The 17,752-nt window shown below is 47.0% G+C and overlaps 1 protein-coding gene across 6 annotated transcripts in view; it reads right to left on the bottom strand.

Annotated features, from left to right (window-relative positions):
- The window catches only part of LOC141929380 (ubiquitin-conjugating enzyme E2 E1), a 45,606-nt gene extending 32,099 nt beyond the window's left edge, over nt 1–13,507 (bottom strand). The window contains exons 1-5 of one of the 6 annotated variants that reach the window (XM_074838777.1): nt 13,328–13,507; nt 13,187–13,223; nt 12,581–12,645; nt 11,012–11,190; nt 8,852–8,902 (exon numbers count right to left, since the gene is read on the bottom strand). In XM_074838777.1, the coding sequence (XP_074694878.1) occupies nt 8,852–8,902; nt 11,012–11,190; nt 12,581–12,645; nt 13,187–13,223; nt 13,328–13,507 (512 nt within the window). Of the gene's footprint in view, nt 1–8,851; nt 8,903–11,011; nt 11,191–12,440; nt 12,499–12,580; nt 12,652–13,186; nt 13,224–13,327 lie in introns of those variants that run through there. The other 5 variants (XM_074838733.1, XM_074838741.1, XM_074838772.1 and 2 more) reach the window with 5 other exon arrangements.
- Between the last annotated feature and the right edge of the window lie 4,245 nt (nt 13,508–17,752).

Here is a 17,752-nt window from a genome sequence, read left to right as displayed (position 1 = left end):
TAGAAAAGAAAACATCACCACAGCTTTAATACAATGGAGAACTCTAGTCAGATTCATGATATTTTGAGATTTTATCTGGCATATCTGTTCAAAGCCTTCAGTCTTTTCCCTCTCTCCTACAAACCCCCAAGGGTAAGCAAGCATAAATACTTTTATCAGAAGCCAGAGCACTACAAAAATATGAGATTCTCAAATGGAGAATTACCCCATCAAAACCAAAACTAGACAATTCTTATTAATAAACTACTTACAGGCAAGTCAAGGAAGACACCAGCTATAAATGCTTGCATGCATCATCTAATTTATCTCCTTTAAAAAGGTTATCAAGACATACAGGAAATAATGTGCAAATATAGTATTACAACAATCAGTTTGATTGATCAGAAACTTCTGATGAAATGACCTTTTGTGGTACACTACAGTATTGATATAATTGCTTTAAAACTATGTTACTACAACAGCGTGCATTTTAGCAATCTTTCAAAGCCATCTGCAACAGTTAATTAAATATATTGCACTTTTCCCACCATTCATAGGCCACTTCTCAGAGCAGTCTACACTTTTCAGAATACAAAATAACACACTGAAACTTTCTAGAAGTTGTCCACTTGAAAATTTCAAACATATGACAGATCCATAACAGTCATCACCTAAATCAGCACCTTAAAATTTCAGTGAAGATCTTCAAGCTGCATGTAAAACCTTTGAGACAGATACCCTGACAGGCTTCCTTGTATAACAATAGCTATTGCCCTGAAGCTTTGCTGTTGTCTCCAAAAACCCTGACAACGTTTTGAGTCCACACTAGAAGTATTTTTCTTTTTTTCATCAATTTATCTACTGTGAAAAGACACCTTCGACTTCAGAATTAATTTTTAATGTTTGTGAGCCTTTTCACTCCCGTATGCAACTCTCTGTGGGATCCTAGGCATCAAAAGAAAGAAAGAAAGAAAAAAAAAAAAGAACCCAAGACCCTTCTCCTTCTTTCTCCTTAATAGATACTGAAATTAGCCTCAATGGCAAGAATCTATTGCTCAGATACCCACAGCAGAAATAGCATTAAATATTAGCAGTCCACCTGCCTCAGGAAGCACCTTCCCTCTAGCCCACAGCATTTACTACTGCCTTTACAATTCTCGGTACCAGTTCAAGATTCTGTTTCCAGCAAGTCCAGCGGCTCCAGAGGGAAAGATGAGAAATGCAGTTCTCTAATCTCTTAAATAATCATTTACGCTGATACAAAGTAAGTGCAAAATACACCTAACTAACATGCTGATTTGGTTTACTCACTTTTGACTCCAAAAGTTGAAGCCCTTGAGGAATCAAGCCCAGAATTCTGCACTGATTCACAGAAATACAGAAGTAAAGGAATTTAACAGGACTCTACATCATTAAATGTACAGCTTCTTTAATCCAATTACTTTGTATTTTCCCTTAAACAAATGAACTGCCAAAACTTGGCCTGAACCCAATTCTCAAAACGTTCAACTTCATCATGTTATGTTTTCAGTTGTGAAATCAAGGAAGAGATTGGAAGGAGTGTGGGGTATCAAACACCACAGCTATAATCTGTATGCCCCACTCTCCTTTCTTCCCCCACGTCCTATCCCAGGGAGGTCAGGTTAATAAAGAAAACACTGCATTTTGGATGTTGCAGTTAAGCATACAGATCTATGACATATTCTCTTGCTAATGTCAATTAGCCACTCATGCACAGAAAATGCACTGTAGTAACCATTACACTTTCCACAAATGCCTTGGAACACCAATTGCATGTTGCTGAAATGTGCAAATTGGCAAGAGAAACAAGAAAACCCCTCTGAATTCCAGAGTGTACAGTGTTTATTTTGACAGTTGTAGTTTATTTATAGTACTTGACAATACATGTTCTCTAGTTCATCTTGTAAAATAACAAAGTCTGTATTTAGACCTCCACTGTTAAGCCTCAGAGGGAAAAATAAGTATAAACTTATTTCGTTCAAATAAATGTACAGATTGGCAAGATTCTACTATAATGACTAAACTACATCATTAATTTAACTTAGTTGAAAGCACTTTCTTTGGTGGAGAAAGCACAGCGCCTAGCTTTGTATGTGGTGTGCAAGTCTGCACAGATGTGCAATAATCTCTGAACTCATTCACATGAAATGATATCTTCTTTTTGTTTGGTACATTAAATACTTTGAGAGACATGCTGTATGGAAGGCTGGTCTATCATGCAGAATTACAGCAAAGTGCAAGCAGAGGCTGCAGAAGTTTCGCTGTGTGCTAACTCATACTTAATCCACTGACATAACTTGTACCAGTGCAGGTCAGCTCTGTCTCCGTTCCCAGAACAAACCCCCTTAACAGCGGGGCCAAAGTTAACGTCTTGTCAGATGGCATCTTATCAGCTCTCAAGACCAACCCGTTCTTCAGAATCCACAAAGCTCTCTGTCACTAGCAACCTGCCCTCGTTGAAATCCTCAAACACAAAACCGTGTCCTATCACTTTCTCAATCCCCTAGACTAGCCAGTTCTCTGCGGATAATTTTGTCTTCATATAAAAAGACAAGATACATTCAAGCCCTTAAAGTATAAATACTCCACACAGTGTTTCCCGTTTATGTCTACAAAGTACCATACACATATCATGAATATTTCTTAAAACAAAACCAGACGTATAAACCGCTGCTATACACATATCCAATATAAAAATCTAGACAAGCAGAGCTGGAATACAACAAAAATGAAACCAAATTAAAGACTGCATAACCAAGAGGAAATATTAGAATTTCTCAGATAAAACATATACACAGCATCATAAACACAGTTGCACAGTGCCCTCCAAGGGCAGCAAAGCTGAAAGTCAAATAATAAAATTAAGTGGTATACAAGAGAGTGTGCACAGAAGGGATTTCAATCCTCTTTGTTCTTAGCCATGATACAATTTCACAGCCGCTCTCAAGATTCATCGTTCCGATGTTTGGCATGCAAGAGCACAGAATGCAGTGCATTTGGGAATTACTGAGCCAGGATGTGCCAAACAAAATCTACCACAGCATCAGCCAGCTCCTGCCACAGCGTCCGAGAAGCCTGGCCATCAAAACATTTCTGATGTTTAAAGGGAGATAATAAATAAAAACAGGAATATCTTCAGAAAGGTGAATTCCTGCAATATTAACTAATCAATCCACAATAAAGCAGCTGCTCCTGTGCAGCTATTGTCTGAGTACATCAGGCAGAGGACTTCGCCTGCAGGAGCTGCAACCTACACATACTTCACATTCACCAAGTGTAGAAATGGTATGATTTTTATGGTTTGCAAGCTAGACCATACACAGCTGCGGAGGATCTCTAAATTAGTTAATACACCATTTCAAAAGGAAGAGTTATTTCTCCAGGGATCATGTGCCAAACAAAGCGGGGAGGGAATGCTGAACCACTGGTAGTTTATATGACAAAAGATATTTTTCAACTACACACAGCGCTAATTAACGAAGGTCCTTCCTATCCTACGGCTGGAAACTTCTCACAGAAAACATTCCCATTTCAGAAAAACAACAGGGGAGAAAAAAAAGTGCTAAAAACACTTTTGCAAGATGATAATTTTCATTAAACATAATCTGCACCTTTTTTTACAAGGAAGCAAAATCCAGCATTTGTGTCATTCTTGATCTAATAATTTGAGTGTGCACATTAAAAAAAAAACCTGCCTCACTGAAATTAAGATTTCTATTTACAAAATGCAAGACAAAAAAGTTTATGTTAGAATATGGCTATGTCCAGGAAGGACTATTCCAAGCATGAAAATAATAAAAACAACACTGATATTATAATTTAACAGTGACAATCCACCCTTAGATAATACACCAGATTTAAAAGCAAACACACTTAAAGCATTATTGGAGGTATTGAGAAAATACCTTTGCAAAAAATTACAAGCACCATAAAAACAAATGTAATCAAAACAAATGCCAGACTTTCATGGCATGTAGATGAAATCTATTAATTATAATATGAAACTATTGAGCTCAAAACTGCCTTTGAGCCACACATTTTCTGCAGACTTCTCTCTAGACAAGAAATCTTAATTCCACATTGCAAAGTTTTGAAAACTATGAATATTCCACACATTATAGTGGATAGCACTTCTCCCCACCACCTATACCGAGACATATATTTATTAAGTGCTGACAGTTAACTTTCACAAGACTCTCAGGGAGATCTGGTCCTTATTCTGTGAATTTTCAAAAACTGGGCTCAAGGAGACAGGAGACACAACTGTATTTTATTATTATTCTTTAAATAATGAATTTGTGACAGCATTTTACTCTGAAGCAATGGTAAGCCTTGCAGGCAAATGCCTTCTTCAGTGAAGATTTGAAAATTATTTTTGTTTATGTAACAGCTGGTTTTTCCTATATGGACTTAAATAAGCCACATGGAGACAACCTTGTTTCAGTTTGGGTAAGAAAGATTAAAAAACATTAATTTGAGTTAATATCCATTTTGGTCCCTCTACACAGATGGGAAAAATAACATTAGATTACCATGCCTACATACAGTCAATACCAGACACCCAATAAAGCACAAATTCAAAGCCCTGCTCATAACGCAACCAATGCACACAGTTCCAGCAGAACAGCTCAGCTGCAAGTTAGCCTGAAACAAAGGAGATTTACATTCATTTCTCCACTTTGCCACAGACTTCCTGTGTGACCTTGGACAAGTCACTTGGTTTTTGTGTACTGCAAATCCCCATCCCTAAAATGGGGAAAACCATTTATTTCATAACTTCACAGCAGCAATTAGATTTACTATCAGGAGACGCTTAGATACAGAGATCAAATAAATGACATAAAGAGAATAAACAGTACTTAAAGCTTTAATTAACTTCTGTTAAAGCTTTGGGAACTTCGTCACAGTGACAGAAGGAAAGCTTTGGCACAATACTCACAAGTGTTAGCTACAAAGATCAGGCTTGCCTACGTAGCAAGATGGAACCGTATTTTGACACCTGCAGACAGTTGCAGACGCAGACTTCCATGACGCAAAAGAAATACGTGACTTACTCCACCAGAAGTCCAAAGTCTCTAGGTACCCTCTCTGAGTTCTAAAACAAGAGTTACAACTTTCTGATATAATATAAAGTAGAAGAAATCACCCGGTACTCTCTTAAAAGATTTAAACCACTCCAGGTCCGAACAGTTATTCTCCAATTCATATTAATCACTAACCACCTTTTGAACTTGAAAGCCACTTTCAACTTTCATAACTCAGTGTTAATATCAGAAGTCAAATCATCTTGGAGACAACAGAAATTAAAGACCTCTAGAGCACCAGCCTACCAAAAATGATGATGAAGAGTAAGAACTATTCAGAAGCAGCCGAATGCCACACATATACTACTACACCAGGACACTCAGGAGAACAGCATTGTCTCCATCAGGAACACACATATTTGTGACATGTATTAAATGTATCTTTTCAGAAAATGTCTTCAAGTCCAAAAATCTATTTTTTAAATGCAGACCAAACTCAGTCTGTGTTTATCTGCACACAGTCTGCACCTCTGTACAAGTGACTGTACTAGCCTGCATAAAATCAAAATCACAGCCTGGGGAGGGAGACACGAGGGGCAAAGGGACTACAAAGAGATGATGAAGCAGTCAATGAGAGACAAGCACAGGTAAGCGTTTGGGGGACACAGGCAAGCTATGGAAAACCAGAAGCGAGGAAACTCCTGAGAGGAAGGTCTGGAATAAACTTCCCCTCCTATTACCCACATATATGTAAAACCCACACAGCTGCTCAATCACAGGGTGTTGAGTGTGCTTGGGGTTTGGTTTTGTGTTTTGTTTTTTTTTTTTTCTTTTTAAACAGATGATCTGTGGGTTACACACATGAAAATATGGTCACTGCAAGCTACAAAAATAAAAATGAAACTCATTTGTTTTTAAGCTATTTTGTTTGAAATATCAAATGGTTTTCATTATTTGTAATTGCATCTTATATGTGGTGTTTTATAAGAAGAAAAATAAAACAGTTCCTTACTAAAAATCATTTACAACCTAAAGCTTTTTCTTTCAATATGCAGAGCTGCTCTGGGATGTGTTAAATATCTCAAACTCCCATTACTGCAATAAGACTGGAAGAAGAACAGCACTTTGCAACAAGGCCAACAATGAACTGCTATCAAACACCGGGCACAGCACAGAACAGTGGAAAATACAACGATGGTGGTGTAAGAACAAACATCCAGTAGAAAAAAAGAATAACACAGGATACAGTTTCAGACACACGTTTTCAAGTGTGACTTCTGACACTGTGACACCCCTAAAGCTGACAGTAGAATACCAGGTAGTACCTGGTATTGTATATAGCTCCCCGAATATGTAAGTTTTGAGATTAGTCTTGCAGAAAAGAGTGAGATGCCTAAAAGGAGAGGACTGCACTCCTCTCCAGTGACACCTGAAAAAAGACTGTAGAGGCACAAAGGCAGCAGAAAGATGAGGGGCTAGAGGTCAGAGTAAAGGTGAGGATAAGCAAAGTCATGAAGGCAGAAAATTGAAACTAAGTTCTGGACCTATGTATTTAATAGCTTCCTCACAGCATGCTAATAATGTTCATATAAAGGAAAAAAAAAAAAAAAAGAAAAAAGAAAAAAAGGACATCAGTGACACAGTTAGCAGGCTTCCCCAGAGCAAATTTTGGCAACCTTAAACATCACGCAACAACCAGTCTCTCACTTGCTTAATCTCCTCGCACTCACAAATTGACTATTTCTATTTCTTTTTCCACAAGAGGTGAACTTTCCCCATAACTGCAATAGTTGAAACTCATCTCACTGTTGTGGCAATCAGCACCTGCCTACCCTCTTACAAACCAGCTGCTACAGGAGCAAACTCCCAGTGCTTGGCTGTGCAGTTGGAACCTCGTTCGCCGTAAGCAGAGCCGCTCTCCACTCTCAGCACTACCTTTACTGCAGTAAGATGACTTCACCCCAAGATGAGCAATACCAAAACTCCTCTGGTCACACACACACAAACCCCTCCATTCACATTTTCCTACCTATCAACATATTAAGAGACAGTAACAATGACACCAGCTTCATGTATTATTTGCAAGAGTTGCCAGCCTTCACTGTCACTCATTTAAAGGTCGAAGGAATGCAGAATACTTGTAACTGCATTATGAGAGAAGATTAATCATCGCTACTTGTACTATGAACTAATTTTTATCATTAGAAATATTTATAAAGGCTGAAACAACACAAGTTTACTATGTGGGCTTTGAAGTGCATTATCCTCAGTGGTCTATGTAATTAAAAAAAGAAAAATCAAAAACATATTCTATTTTGACAGGCAGTCTGCTAGCTCGTCTTTACCTGTGAATTATGCCAATTGAAACAAGGACAAATTAAGGTTCTAATATTATTTACACAAACCTTCAGATGAAACCTGTAATCTGACATACTTGCAATCTATCACAACTTTTGGATAGATTTGCAAAGTTCAGACTGCAGTCCCTGCACCTTGATGATCCAAACTCAAGTTACCACAGTGCCTTTCTGAGCTGTGCTTTTGGGTTTCTCTCCCATGAAAATTAGGTTATGGCGGGAGGAGGAGGAGAAGCACGTGGACTTCACCCTAACACACAGCCAGGACAGACACCTCCAGCCCAAGAGCTGGAAGCTCTTATACTATTCAGGTAGTCATTATTGTCACTAAAACAATATTGTCACAGCTAAAGATTTCAGAGCTCATCGCTTATCTTCCAAACAGCACAAAAATCTTAGTATCAGCCTAGACCTCTGCTCACATGCCTCATCCCATCCCTCCCTTCATTAATTATGGTCCTTGGCGCTGGTACTGAAAGAGTGGCTCTGGACCTGTCAGGCCAACTCTTGTGCTAGCTAATGCCTCCCTGCAGACCAACGCGGCAAAAAGCTTCAATAAAAAGGTTCACGTGCATTTGTGGGTGGCAACTCAATACTAAAAAGATCAACTTAAATAGTTATTTATAAACAGAATTTTGATTTCTGCTATTACCAACATCAAAAAGGCCTCAAACCTCAGCCACAGCAAGAAGACAGGACAGAGTTCTGCTTTGGCAACTTCAGCGAACACAAATCAGACTGAAAGCCACTTTCCTCTCGAATGAACAAGCACAACCAAAGATGTTACACTGCTACTGCCTCCTCTCCAAATGCAAAGGGGCTCAAGCCGCCAGGCAATGAACTAAATCAACCTGCTAGATGTTTCAAACAACAGTACAAGTTTCTAAAACATAGTTAAAAACAAGCCGCTCTATAAAGGGCAACAGAATATCCCTGCTTTTTATTTCATCAGCTAACATGTGTGCTTCTGTAGGGCACCCACTAAGCAACGAATTCACATTTCTCTTCCACTGTTGAGTTACTGTTCGCAACAGAACTCTGAGCTAAAAAGCTCATTGCATTTTACTATTCTCTGCTTCCTTGGCAGAACTCTTATTTATATAAGATTAGTGCAGTCAGGCATTAGATTTATAAACCAGAAAAAACAAACAAGGAGAAAGTTTTCACACTCTTTATAGGCCAGTTTTGGAAACATAGTCATAAAGCAGTATAACAGATTGAAATGCAATTGTTAAAAAACACCAAAACAAGCCCAAACACAAACAGAAAACTCCTATCAAAACACTTATAATCTCTGGAGGCCCCCCCCCAAACTAATGTCATCCAAGCACTCACAAAAATACTGTCAGCCAGCTAAACAGCCATTCCTCTGCTCTATCCAGAGCCTCTGAGGACACTTACAAACACACACAGGCCCACTTCAGCCCCTCACCTTCCCCCACCCTCCTCCGGTAAGGAATCGACACCAACCTGCAGTTGGGAGGTGGATCTAAGGTGATGTCAGCCAATTCCTTCTGAATCCTGTGGCAATAAAAGCAAGAAGGAACAAAGGTAAATCACTGTGTGGGATAGCAGTTAACACATACACCTTACAGACATACCGTGAGTTTGCAACACTACATAAGAGAGAGGCACTGTCAGCTGCAGCCTCCCACCCGTCCAATCACACTAAGCAAGACAGGTGCCCTGTTACAGAGCCGGACAGAAAAGCTGACCAGCACCGTGCACTGAGCCCAGACAGGTGCGCTGTTGTATGCTCCCACAAAGATGCCAACCACGCAGGGGCAGTGGAAAAGACTGTTCGCTTTACCCTGTCAACCAGCCTGTAAATGAGGGAAAACCTCTGCAAATGTGATGCACCAGGTTCTAGGAGCTGACTTGCTGGATTGCGAGAACAGTCATTGCCAAACTGGCTCCCCTCCCCCCCAGCTTCCCATCACCATCCTGAGAAAAAACACCAGCCCCAAGGGAGTGAATAACTGCACCGTTCCCAAGGACACTTAAAGGAAGGTGAATATCTATTTCCGAGGCTCCTGCACATTCCTGCCACCTTCAATTCTCCCTTCTCTTCACCCTCAAGAGCTACACAACATCCCCACGTCCCCTCCCTCAGGACTCCAGACGCTCCCTCTCTTCACTGCGTTCAGACAACACCCTGTCCTCCCTGCCCAGACTATTCTGGGCTCACACTGCTTTTGCCACAAAACGCCCAACCAGCTATCATGCCCTTCCCTGGAGTCCCATTACTGTCACTCAGGCTTCCCCTCCAGATTTCCCCACCCAGCACTCAGTCTGCTTCCCTTCTCCTTTAAACTCGGCTAGCATCTTCTGCCTCTCTTCCACTTGTACGTGAGAACCACAGTCTTTTCATATTAGGCAGTTTACAATCTTCTTTTTAAAATAGTTAAGGGCATGACGCGTAAACACCACTTGCCACTATCTATGTCAGTTTGCCATGGAAACCTGCTGAGTGGAGATCTGGAGTAACCAAACTGCCTAAATTCTACAAAGCCACAGAGAACTCAGTTGCGACGACGGGGCATTTTGCATAGAACCCCAGTCACTTTTGACACCTACAGACACAACCTCTCTGTGCTGCTTGGCAAAGCTGTTCAGTGAGATGGTTTATTATTCTTACTGAAGTACTGCAAGTTTGCTTGAAAACTTTCATTTTTCAGCTTAGCTCCCTGGAGCAGGATGGTGCTGAATTCAGGTGAAATGCAGAATAAATAAGGTAACAACTTATTTTTTTCAAAAAAACCTGAGTGGCTACAAGAGCCTGTCCAGGTGAAAAACACTGACCGACATAGCTGTTCTTGAATTACTATTCTATGCAGGCACCTCTCCCCCACGTAGACATTATTCTGGAATAAAAATTACTTCATTCCCCAAAAAACCCAACCCACTCTGTGCTGTGCGCAAGAGCTACTGTAAAACAGAATGTCCACAAGTGGACCTGCTGTGGATTATTTATTCTAGTCAACATCCAACCATACACAGAAAATTCAATACAAGTGATGAGCAGACAGAACAACAGTAATATATTTGGTGGAAAATATTTGAGGCTATATTACACCACTTGCACTAGAGTGCACTCCCCCAGTGCAAGCAAACTCAAAACTCTTCACAAACATTAATTAATCCCCAAAGCAGTCCTGGAAAGAAAAAAGGCCCTCTAGATCAATCCCAACCTACAGAGGGGGAAACTGACATTGAAATGCAATGCTTTACTCAGGACCACATAGCTTCCAGTAGCAGAGAAGGAATTAAGGTCCTCTCTGACAATCCTGCACCATCCCTATAACTGATGCTAATAAGGAAAAAGGAAAAAACAGTGGAAATAATTGAGGGACAGAATAACAGCCTGCAGGAAGGAAAAGAGGAAAATATTTGGGATGGAACAGAGGAAGAAGCAGGAAGAGACCAGAGAGCAGTGAAGTTGGGCAGCCACTCGCTGCACCGAGATGCTGAAAAAAGTGAGACAATGGCAGCTTCATGTGGAAAGGTTGAGCGTAAGGGCTAGAGATGAGGAATGGGAGCAGCAAAGGAGCAGTGGGGGAACGGGGCAAAATAAAATGAGGAAGGAGAGAAGATGCAGCGAATCAGTGAGAAAACTGACTGCAGCCTCACCTCTTGGCACTGGTAGATAGCAGCTTAGAGTTTTTACTCATGCTGACTTTGCTTTCCTTCTTCTTAGGCGTGCTTGTCTCTTTCTCTGTCTGTTGGTTGGAGGATGAAGATGAGGAGGAGCTGGTGCTGGCCCTCGAATCGTCATCCGACATAGCGACCCCCCCACCACACACCCCAACCTGGAGAGGAAACACCATGGGGCGTGGGGAACAAACAGTGAACACAAACACACACAGAGAAAGGCTGCTGACAATCTCGCTCTGTGTTTGGGTCATGCTCCTTTTAAAGGGTCCTCGTGTCTCCCTCTCCTCTTCAGGCCCTACAGCTGAAGCAGGAGGAGCAGTAGCCTCCCCTGCACTAGTAACACTGAGGAGCAGGGGGAAAGGGACTTTTAAAGCTTCCTCTCAGAAAGCAAGTGCGAAATGAGAGAAGGGACTGGAACGAGGACGACTGTGAGGATCAGGGAAGCTCGAAGCAATTCCTTCTAATCTCCCCCAAACTGCACGCACAAGAGGAGCCATCACCACCCACCACTATCCAGCCTAGGGGTGTAGGAGATAAAAATGGAACAGCTCCGGTCCCTTGGGTTCCCGGGAGGCACGTGGGGGAGGCAGGAAGGGACGGAGCTGGGGGGGGTGACGGTCGCCAGCACTAAAATGGAAGTGGGGCATCCCTGGCAACAGGGGGGAGACCCCGAAGGAGGATCTGTGACCTGCAGTGGGGAAACCCCTGCCTGCTAGATAACCCTGCCTGCTGGATCGGGTGTTGGGAGCAGGGGGGGCAGGGAGGGGGCAATGAAGGGGAACAGCTAAGCAGGGAGTGGGGTGCACGGAGGGATCCCGCCGAGGCCCACTGCACCAAGGGGCATGCCGGCAAAGGGGGAAGGGAGCGGAGGGTCTGTGCTGGGGGGGTGCGGGGGAGGGAAGAAAAGGAAGGGCCGGGGCCTACAAAGGGTGAGAGTGGAGGGCCTGGGGAGGCCGGTGGTAGGGAGGGGGGCAGCGGGGTGCCGAGGGGAGGCTGCCCGGTTTCATGCGGGCACCTCTGGGGTAACAGGGGAGGAGGGCGAGCACAGTGGGCTACCAGGGGCAGGTCCACACCCGAGAGGGGCGAGAAGCCGTCGAGAGGGATTGGGGGGGGGGGGGGGGGGCAGGCAGGGCACCCCGGGAGAGTTGGGGTGGGAGCGAGGGGGGCAGCCGCGGGCCCGGGGCGAGCGGCGGCGGGGCAGCAGCGGGCCGGGGTGCCGGCGCACTGCCCCCTCCCTCCCAGGGCCCCCGGGGAGCTCCCCGGCCCCCCCCGCCGGGCCGCCCCTCCGCCGGGAGAAAGCCGGGGGCAGGGGGGGTCCGGCCGAGCTCCCCCGGCCGCGGGCCCGCAGGGCCGGGCGGTGAGGGGCCGGGGGGGGGGGGTGGTGGTGGGGGGGACACAGCGGTACCTGACAGCCCCGGGCGCGATCCCCCTGCCCCGCCGGCTCCGCCGCCTCTCGCCCCATCTCCGGGCCGCAGCCGGCCCTGCCCCTCGCCCCTGCCCCCGGGGCCGGCGGGGAGGGCGGCGGGGGGTGCCCCGTCCCCCTACCTCTCCCTTTGTGTCTGGCTGCTCCTCCTCGGTGCGGCTGGGCCTGGCCACTCGTGTCTCTCTCGCTGGGAGAGAAGCGGAAGTGCTGCAACAGCAACTATTAAACAGGCAATGGCTTCCCTGGCTGCCTCCCCCACCGCCGAGCGGGGCTGAGGGGCGGCGGGGCCGGGGCGCCACCCGCCGCCGCTTCGCGGGGGCCGGGGGGGGGAGGGGTCGGGCGGCGGAGCCCCCGCTCCGGGGCTGGAGGGGGGATCACCGGCAGCCAACAGTGTCCCCCGTCCCGTGTCCCCCGTCCCCCTCCCCGCCTCCGGCGGGTGCTGGGGAAGGAAGAAAGGGGCGCTCGGAGAGGGACGTGAGTTTTTAATGGAGACCCTCTGGAAAGTAATCTGCAGGGGTGTCGGGGAGGAGGGATAAACGCCCTCCCCGGCTCCGCTTCTGCTTCCGTGGGAGAGCCCCACAGGGACGCGGTCGAGGCAGGTGGCTGGGAGAGGGGGCGAGATCCCGGGGCGGCTTTTTTTAAGGCTGAGAGGGGGTTATTAGGCTTGGCGGGGGGGCTGCTTCCTTTCCTCCTATTCTTACAACTGTTTCAACCCCAAAGCTTCTCACCTGCTTTGTCCCTCCGGCAGCAGCAGCAACTTCTCACCTGTCTCAGTCGGAAAGCAAAAAGGGGGGGGGGGGGGGGGAGCCCAGCCCAAAGCCCCCCCCAGCAAGCCAAAAGGAATCCCCAGCAGCTTTCCCGTCTCTCACCTGTTTCAGCCCTAAAGCAGCAGCTGTGTCTTCCCTTCCCTCCCCCGGCTCAGCCCTGAACCAGCAGCAGGAGCAGCCGCTTCCCACTCGCCCTCGCCTGGAGTTCAGGATTCCATTGTCCCCCACACTGCACTTGGTGACATCACTGACACACAAAGAAGGGGTACTTCGTGATGTCATCAACGCATGCTGGGAGAGAAAACAAAATCCTGGGCTTGGCAGCGACAGCGTGAAAAAAACCCCTTCAATTTTCCAAAGGTAAAAGTATTAGGGATTTTTCTTTTCTTTTTTTTTTTTTTTTCTCCCGAGTCCCCTGATGGGGAGCCCGTCTGCGGGAACGGCGCAGCGGCGTTCAGCCGCCTGGACTGCCCCCGTAATGTATTTTGCGAGGCGTTTGACTCGTCTCCCCGAAACCTTCGCTGTCCATCCCTCGCTCTCCCTGTCCACCCAACGCAGAAAAGTGCTGTGGCCGGAGCGACCCGCCGCGCCGGCCCACGCGCGGGCGCAGGGAGCAGCCCGCCGCCCCGCCGCGCTGCCGCGGCTCTTCCCGGAGGTGCCGGACCCACTCGTGAAGGGACAATAGGGACCAGCGTTCCCACTGCGCTCACCCGGGGCAAGTTTGGCTCGCTGCCGCCACTTTCCACAGCCTGTGGAGGGATCGCCTTATCGAATTACTTGGTAGCTTCAGTGGCCGAAAATGCAACGACTGTCGCCACCGCGCATCACGATAACGAACAGGAGTTTGTATTTTCGCCCTTCCTTCCTCCGCGGGGGACCCCGAGGTGACCCGCAGGCACACACGCCGCTGCTACGGCAGGACCCCTTGGGAGTCCCGGGCGTTCCAAGACAAAACCGAGGCGCGGCGGCGGAGGACGGGCGGGGGGGCGACACGGCCCCGTGCCGCGGGGACATCCCGGGGCTGGACATGTCCACAGCGCTGGGAGGGGGATCGGGGAGCGCGGGGGGGGGTATGTGCGCAGCCGAGGCTGTCTCCTCCCGAAGCCCAGGCTTGCCGCCTCCCGCTGCCAGGGCTCCCGGGAGCCGCCGCGGGGCCCGGGGCCGGCGCTGGCTCCCTCCCTCCCTCCCTCCGGCCGGGCGGCGCTGGGCCCGGCCCCGCACGCCAAGATGGCCCCAGCGGGCGGCGGCGGCTGGCGCGTGGGCCCCGCGGCCGCTGGGCGCCCTCAGGGGAGCGGCGGGCCCGGGCCCGGGTCCAGCCGGGGGAAGCCTCGCCGAGCCCCCGCGGCGAGCGGGCTCGCCAGGTGCCGCCTCCGGGCTCCCGTGGGACCCGGCTCTCAGCCCGGGGTTGGGTCCGCGCCGGGGGTGCCCTGTCCCTTCGCAAGGGCGCGGGACTTGAGTGGGGACAAAAACCTGACGGTCGGGCCGGGTAATGGGTGCCCGTGGCTTCTGTTGGGGACACTTGGGACCGGGAGAAAAGGGGTGTTTGGGCCGGCTGCGGGCAGGACTGCCTGGGGATGCTGAGCCTCCCCCCCATGCGACAGCGGCTTCACACTTTTGTGACTCACCGCAAGGATCTGGTCGTGGCACTGATCTTTCACCATTTATATCCAGTAATCCTTGAGCCAGAGGTACCCCTGGAGGGGACACCCCTGCAGGGACAGGCTTTCCCTTTGTCACCCCTCCTCTGTTTCCTTCGACCTCTGCATCTGCTGCTTATCTCTCCTCATCGTCTCTTTCTTCCCCCACCCCCCCTCCTTTTCTACACACAGCAGCACCTCACTTCACCTGGGTCAATCCCCAAACTCCCTGCACTCCCCACAAACCTGCTGCCCAGCCTCCCGTGTGGCTGAGCCGTGAAAAGTGTTAGATACGTACATCAGTGACACCGAGAGTCACCCTCACAAAAGAAGGAATTCCACTGCAGTGTTACACTTCCTGGGCTTTAGGTGGGTTTTTTTGCTTTTGGGGTTTCTTTTTCTTTGCTAACCCTCCTCTTCAGTCTTTATTACTGGTAGTACGGAGACTGGCGATGCTTAAAAAGGAAATGCTGGGTTTCTTTATAGGCTGAAATGTAGGAATCTCATCTTATGAGGAGCGATTGAAGGAGCTGGGACTGTTTAGGTTGAGGAAGAGAAGGCTGAGGGGAGAGAGACCTCATCACTCTCTACAACTACCTGAAAGGACATTGTAGAGCGGTTGGTGCTGGTCTCTTCTCACAGGTGATTAGTGACAGAACAAGAGGGAATGGCTTTACACTGCAACAGGGGAGGTTTAGACTGGACATTAGGAAGAAATTTTTCACAGCAAGAGTGGTCAGACAGTGGAATAGGCTGCCCAGGGAGGTGGTGGAGTCACCATCCCTGGATGTGTTTAAGGGTCGTTTAGATGAGATACTGGGGGATATGGTGTAGGGGAGAACTTTGTAGAGTAGGGCTGAGGGTTGGACTTGATGATCCCAAGGGTCTTCTCCAACCTGAATGATTCAGTGATTCAGTGATTCTATTAGGCCTCAGTGAATTGTCCTCCAAAAGCAGCCTGCTAGCAGAGCCAACCTGTCTAGCTTGACCTATGGGAGTGACCCTTGAAAAGCCATGGTCGTCCTTCCCTCCAGTATCTGTGGAGCTTTGGCATCTCCACCATTGACAACGGCCTCAAAGACACATAACAAATTTCATGAAAACTGGCATTTAGATAAAGACAGGTGATCTGATCACTTCATGCCCCTCATTGATGAAAGGGGGACAGAATTCAGCTCCTATATACTTAACAGCAACTGTCAGCATTCTCCTAACTAACCTGGGGGGCTGTGGAGGATGGGGCTGGCCGTATGGTGGTACGTGCCAGGTGCAAATGCAGGAGATGAGAGGACACAAAGCAAGGTGACCAGGCTTTACAAATTCCACTGCTTATGGAACAACTTTCTTAAAACAGAAGATCTTCACTTTTACCACAAACAAACCTCCATCCCTTTCCTGTCATCACAGGAAACTTGCACCAAAGTCAAATGAGACAACTGACAGTAATAATGAAAGCCCTCCACTTCTGTAATAAGGGGCAGGGAAAACGTAAAGATCACATATGCACTTTACCTTTATTATATTAACAACCTTGGTAGGGGGTTGTCTGTAAACTAACCTTTTCTGCAGCATACAATCCTTGGTAACCCTGTTCAGCAGCAGTTAGTTACTTTGAAGTCTACCCAAAAATGCATTTGCTGAAAGCACCTACTAGTGTCATCACTTGAGCAGCTGTTACAGTGGCAACTCCTATTTTATGACTCACCCCCTGTGGGTCATGGCTAGGACCTGGCAATAGGCTGTTCTCCTGTGCTAGCCATGCCATACCCATAGCCCTGGAGAGAGAGGGAGCCAACTTCCATGCCCAGAAACGTTTTTGCAGCTTGCCGTGCTCCCACCCATCATTGTCCTCCCAGCCCTGCATGGACAGTGAAGAACTGTAAAATCGTGTAGAACATGATCCTTTTTCCAGCAAATAGGAGAACTACCTCCTCTAATCTAATCTCTTCCTATCTGGGGAATTTTGACAAAACCTCACTGATCTGCTTCTATTTCTTTTCTGTAAAGCACATGCATGTTATTGGGTGAGCTTTCCTTCTTATGAGTGCTTCCTCTCTTCCTCTTGCTGTCTCCTTACTTTTTTTTTTTTTTTTTTTGACAAGTTGTGCGAAGGACTTGCAGAGGAAAACTGACCCAGATTATTCATTTTCCCTGTGCCCCAAGCTTTTTTAATCGATGGCACTAGCTCAGTGTAGCAACTGAATAGGATTAGTCACTTTTCCCTCTGGATCAAGTTTGGAGGAGGCTGCAAAGCTAGATGACTAGAATTGAGTTGCCTTTGGGGCTTTGAGCTTAATTCACAACAGAAGCTAGCCAATTCAAATCACTCTGAGCTTTCTGCTAAAGGAAGGTGACTGCGATTAGTTCCTTTGTACCATCTCAGCTCCAGATACATTTTCAGCATTATTCCTGGCTGGTCTGTTTGAGCCTGAGTCAAAGCCCCTTATATTTCTACCAATTCCAGTGAGTTTTGCGTCAGGCCTTTTGTGGGGAGCAGAAGAGAAATGATCATCTGTTTGGCTCTTCTAATGTCAGCTCGCTGGTAATGTCATGCTTGCAGGTAACAGTGGCAAAGCCAGAAACACGCTGATATCTCACACAGTTCTGTGATGACACACTTTGTCCTTTTTGTGTGACTCTGTGATACAAGGTGAGGTAGCAAGGAAAAGCTACAATAAGCTCAGGACCTAGGCAGAAACTCTGATTTGGGCCAAAAGAGGAAGGAACTGCATTCAAATGAGAGAAAATGTAGCAGAGAAAACACAAGTGGCTCATTTATGTGACATGAGGGTAGTGAGTTTACAGGCTCACCCTTTCGTTTCCTGCTCACGACAATCTTGCCGTAACTTAATGATGCAGTCCAACTTCCCTTGCTGTAATTTTCTCACAC

The sequence above is a fragment of the Strix aluco genome, chromosome 1 (genome assembly GCF_031877795.1).
Source record: "Strix aluco isolate bStrAlu1 chromosome 1, bStrAlu1.hap1, whole genome shotgun sequence".
NCBI classification, from domain to species: Eukaryota; Metazoa; Chordata; class Aves; order Strigiformes; family Strigidae; genus Strix; species Strix aluco.
This window is presented reverse-complemented; position numbering and strand designations above follow the sequence as displayed.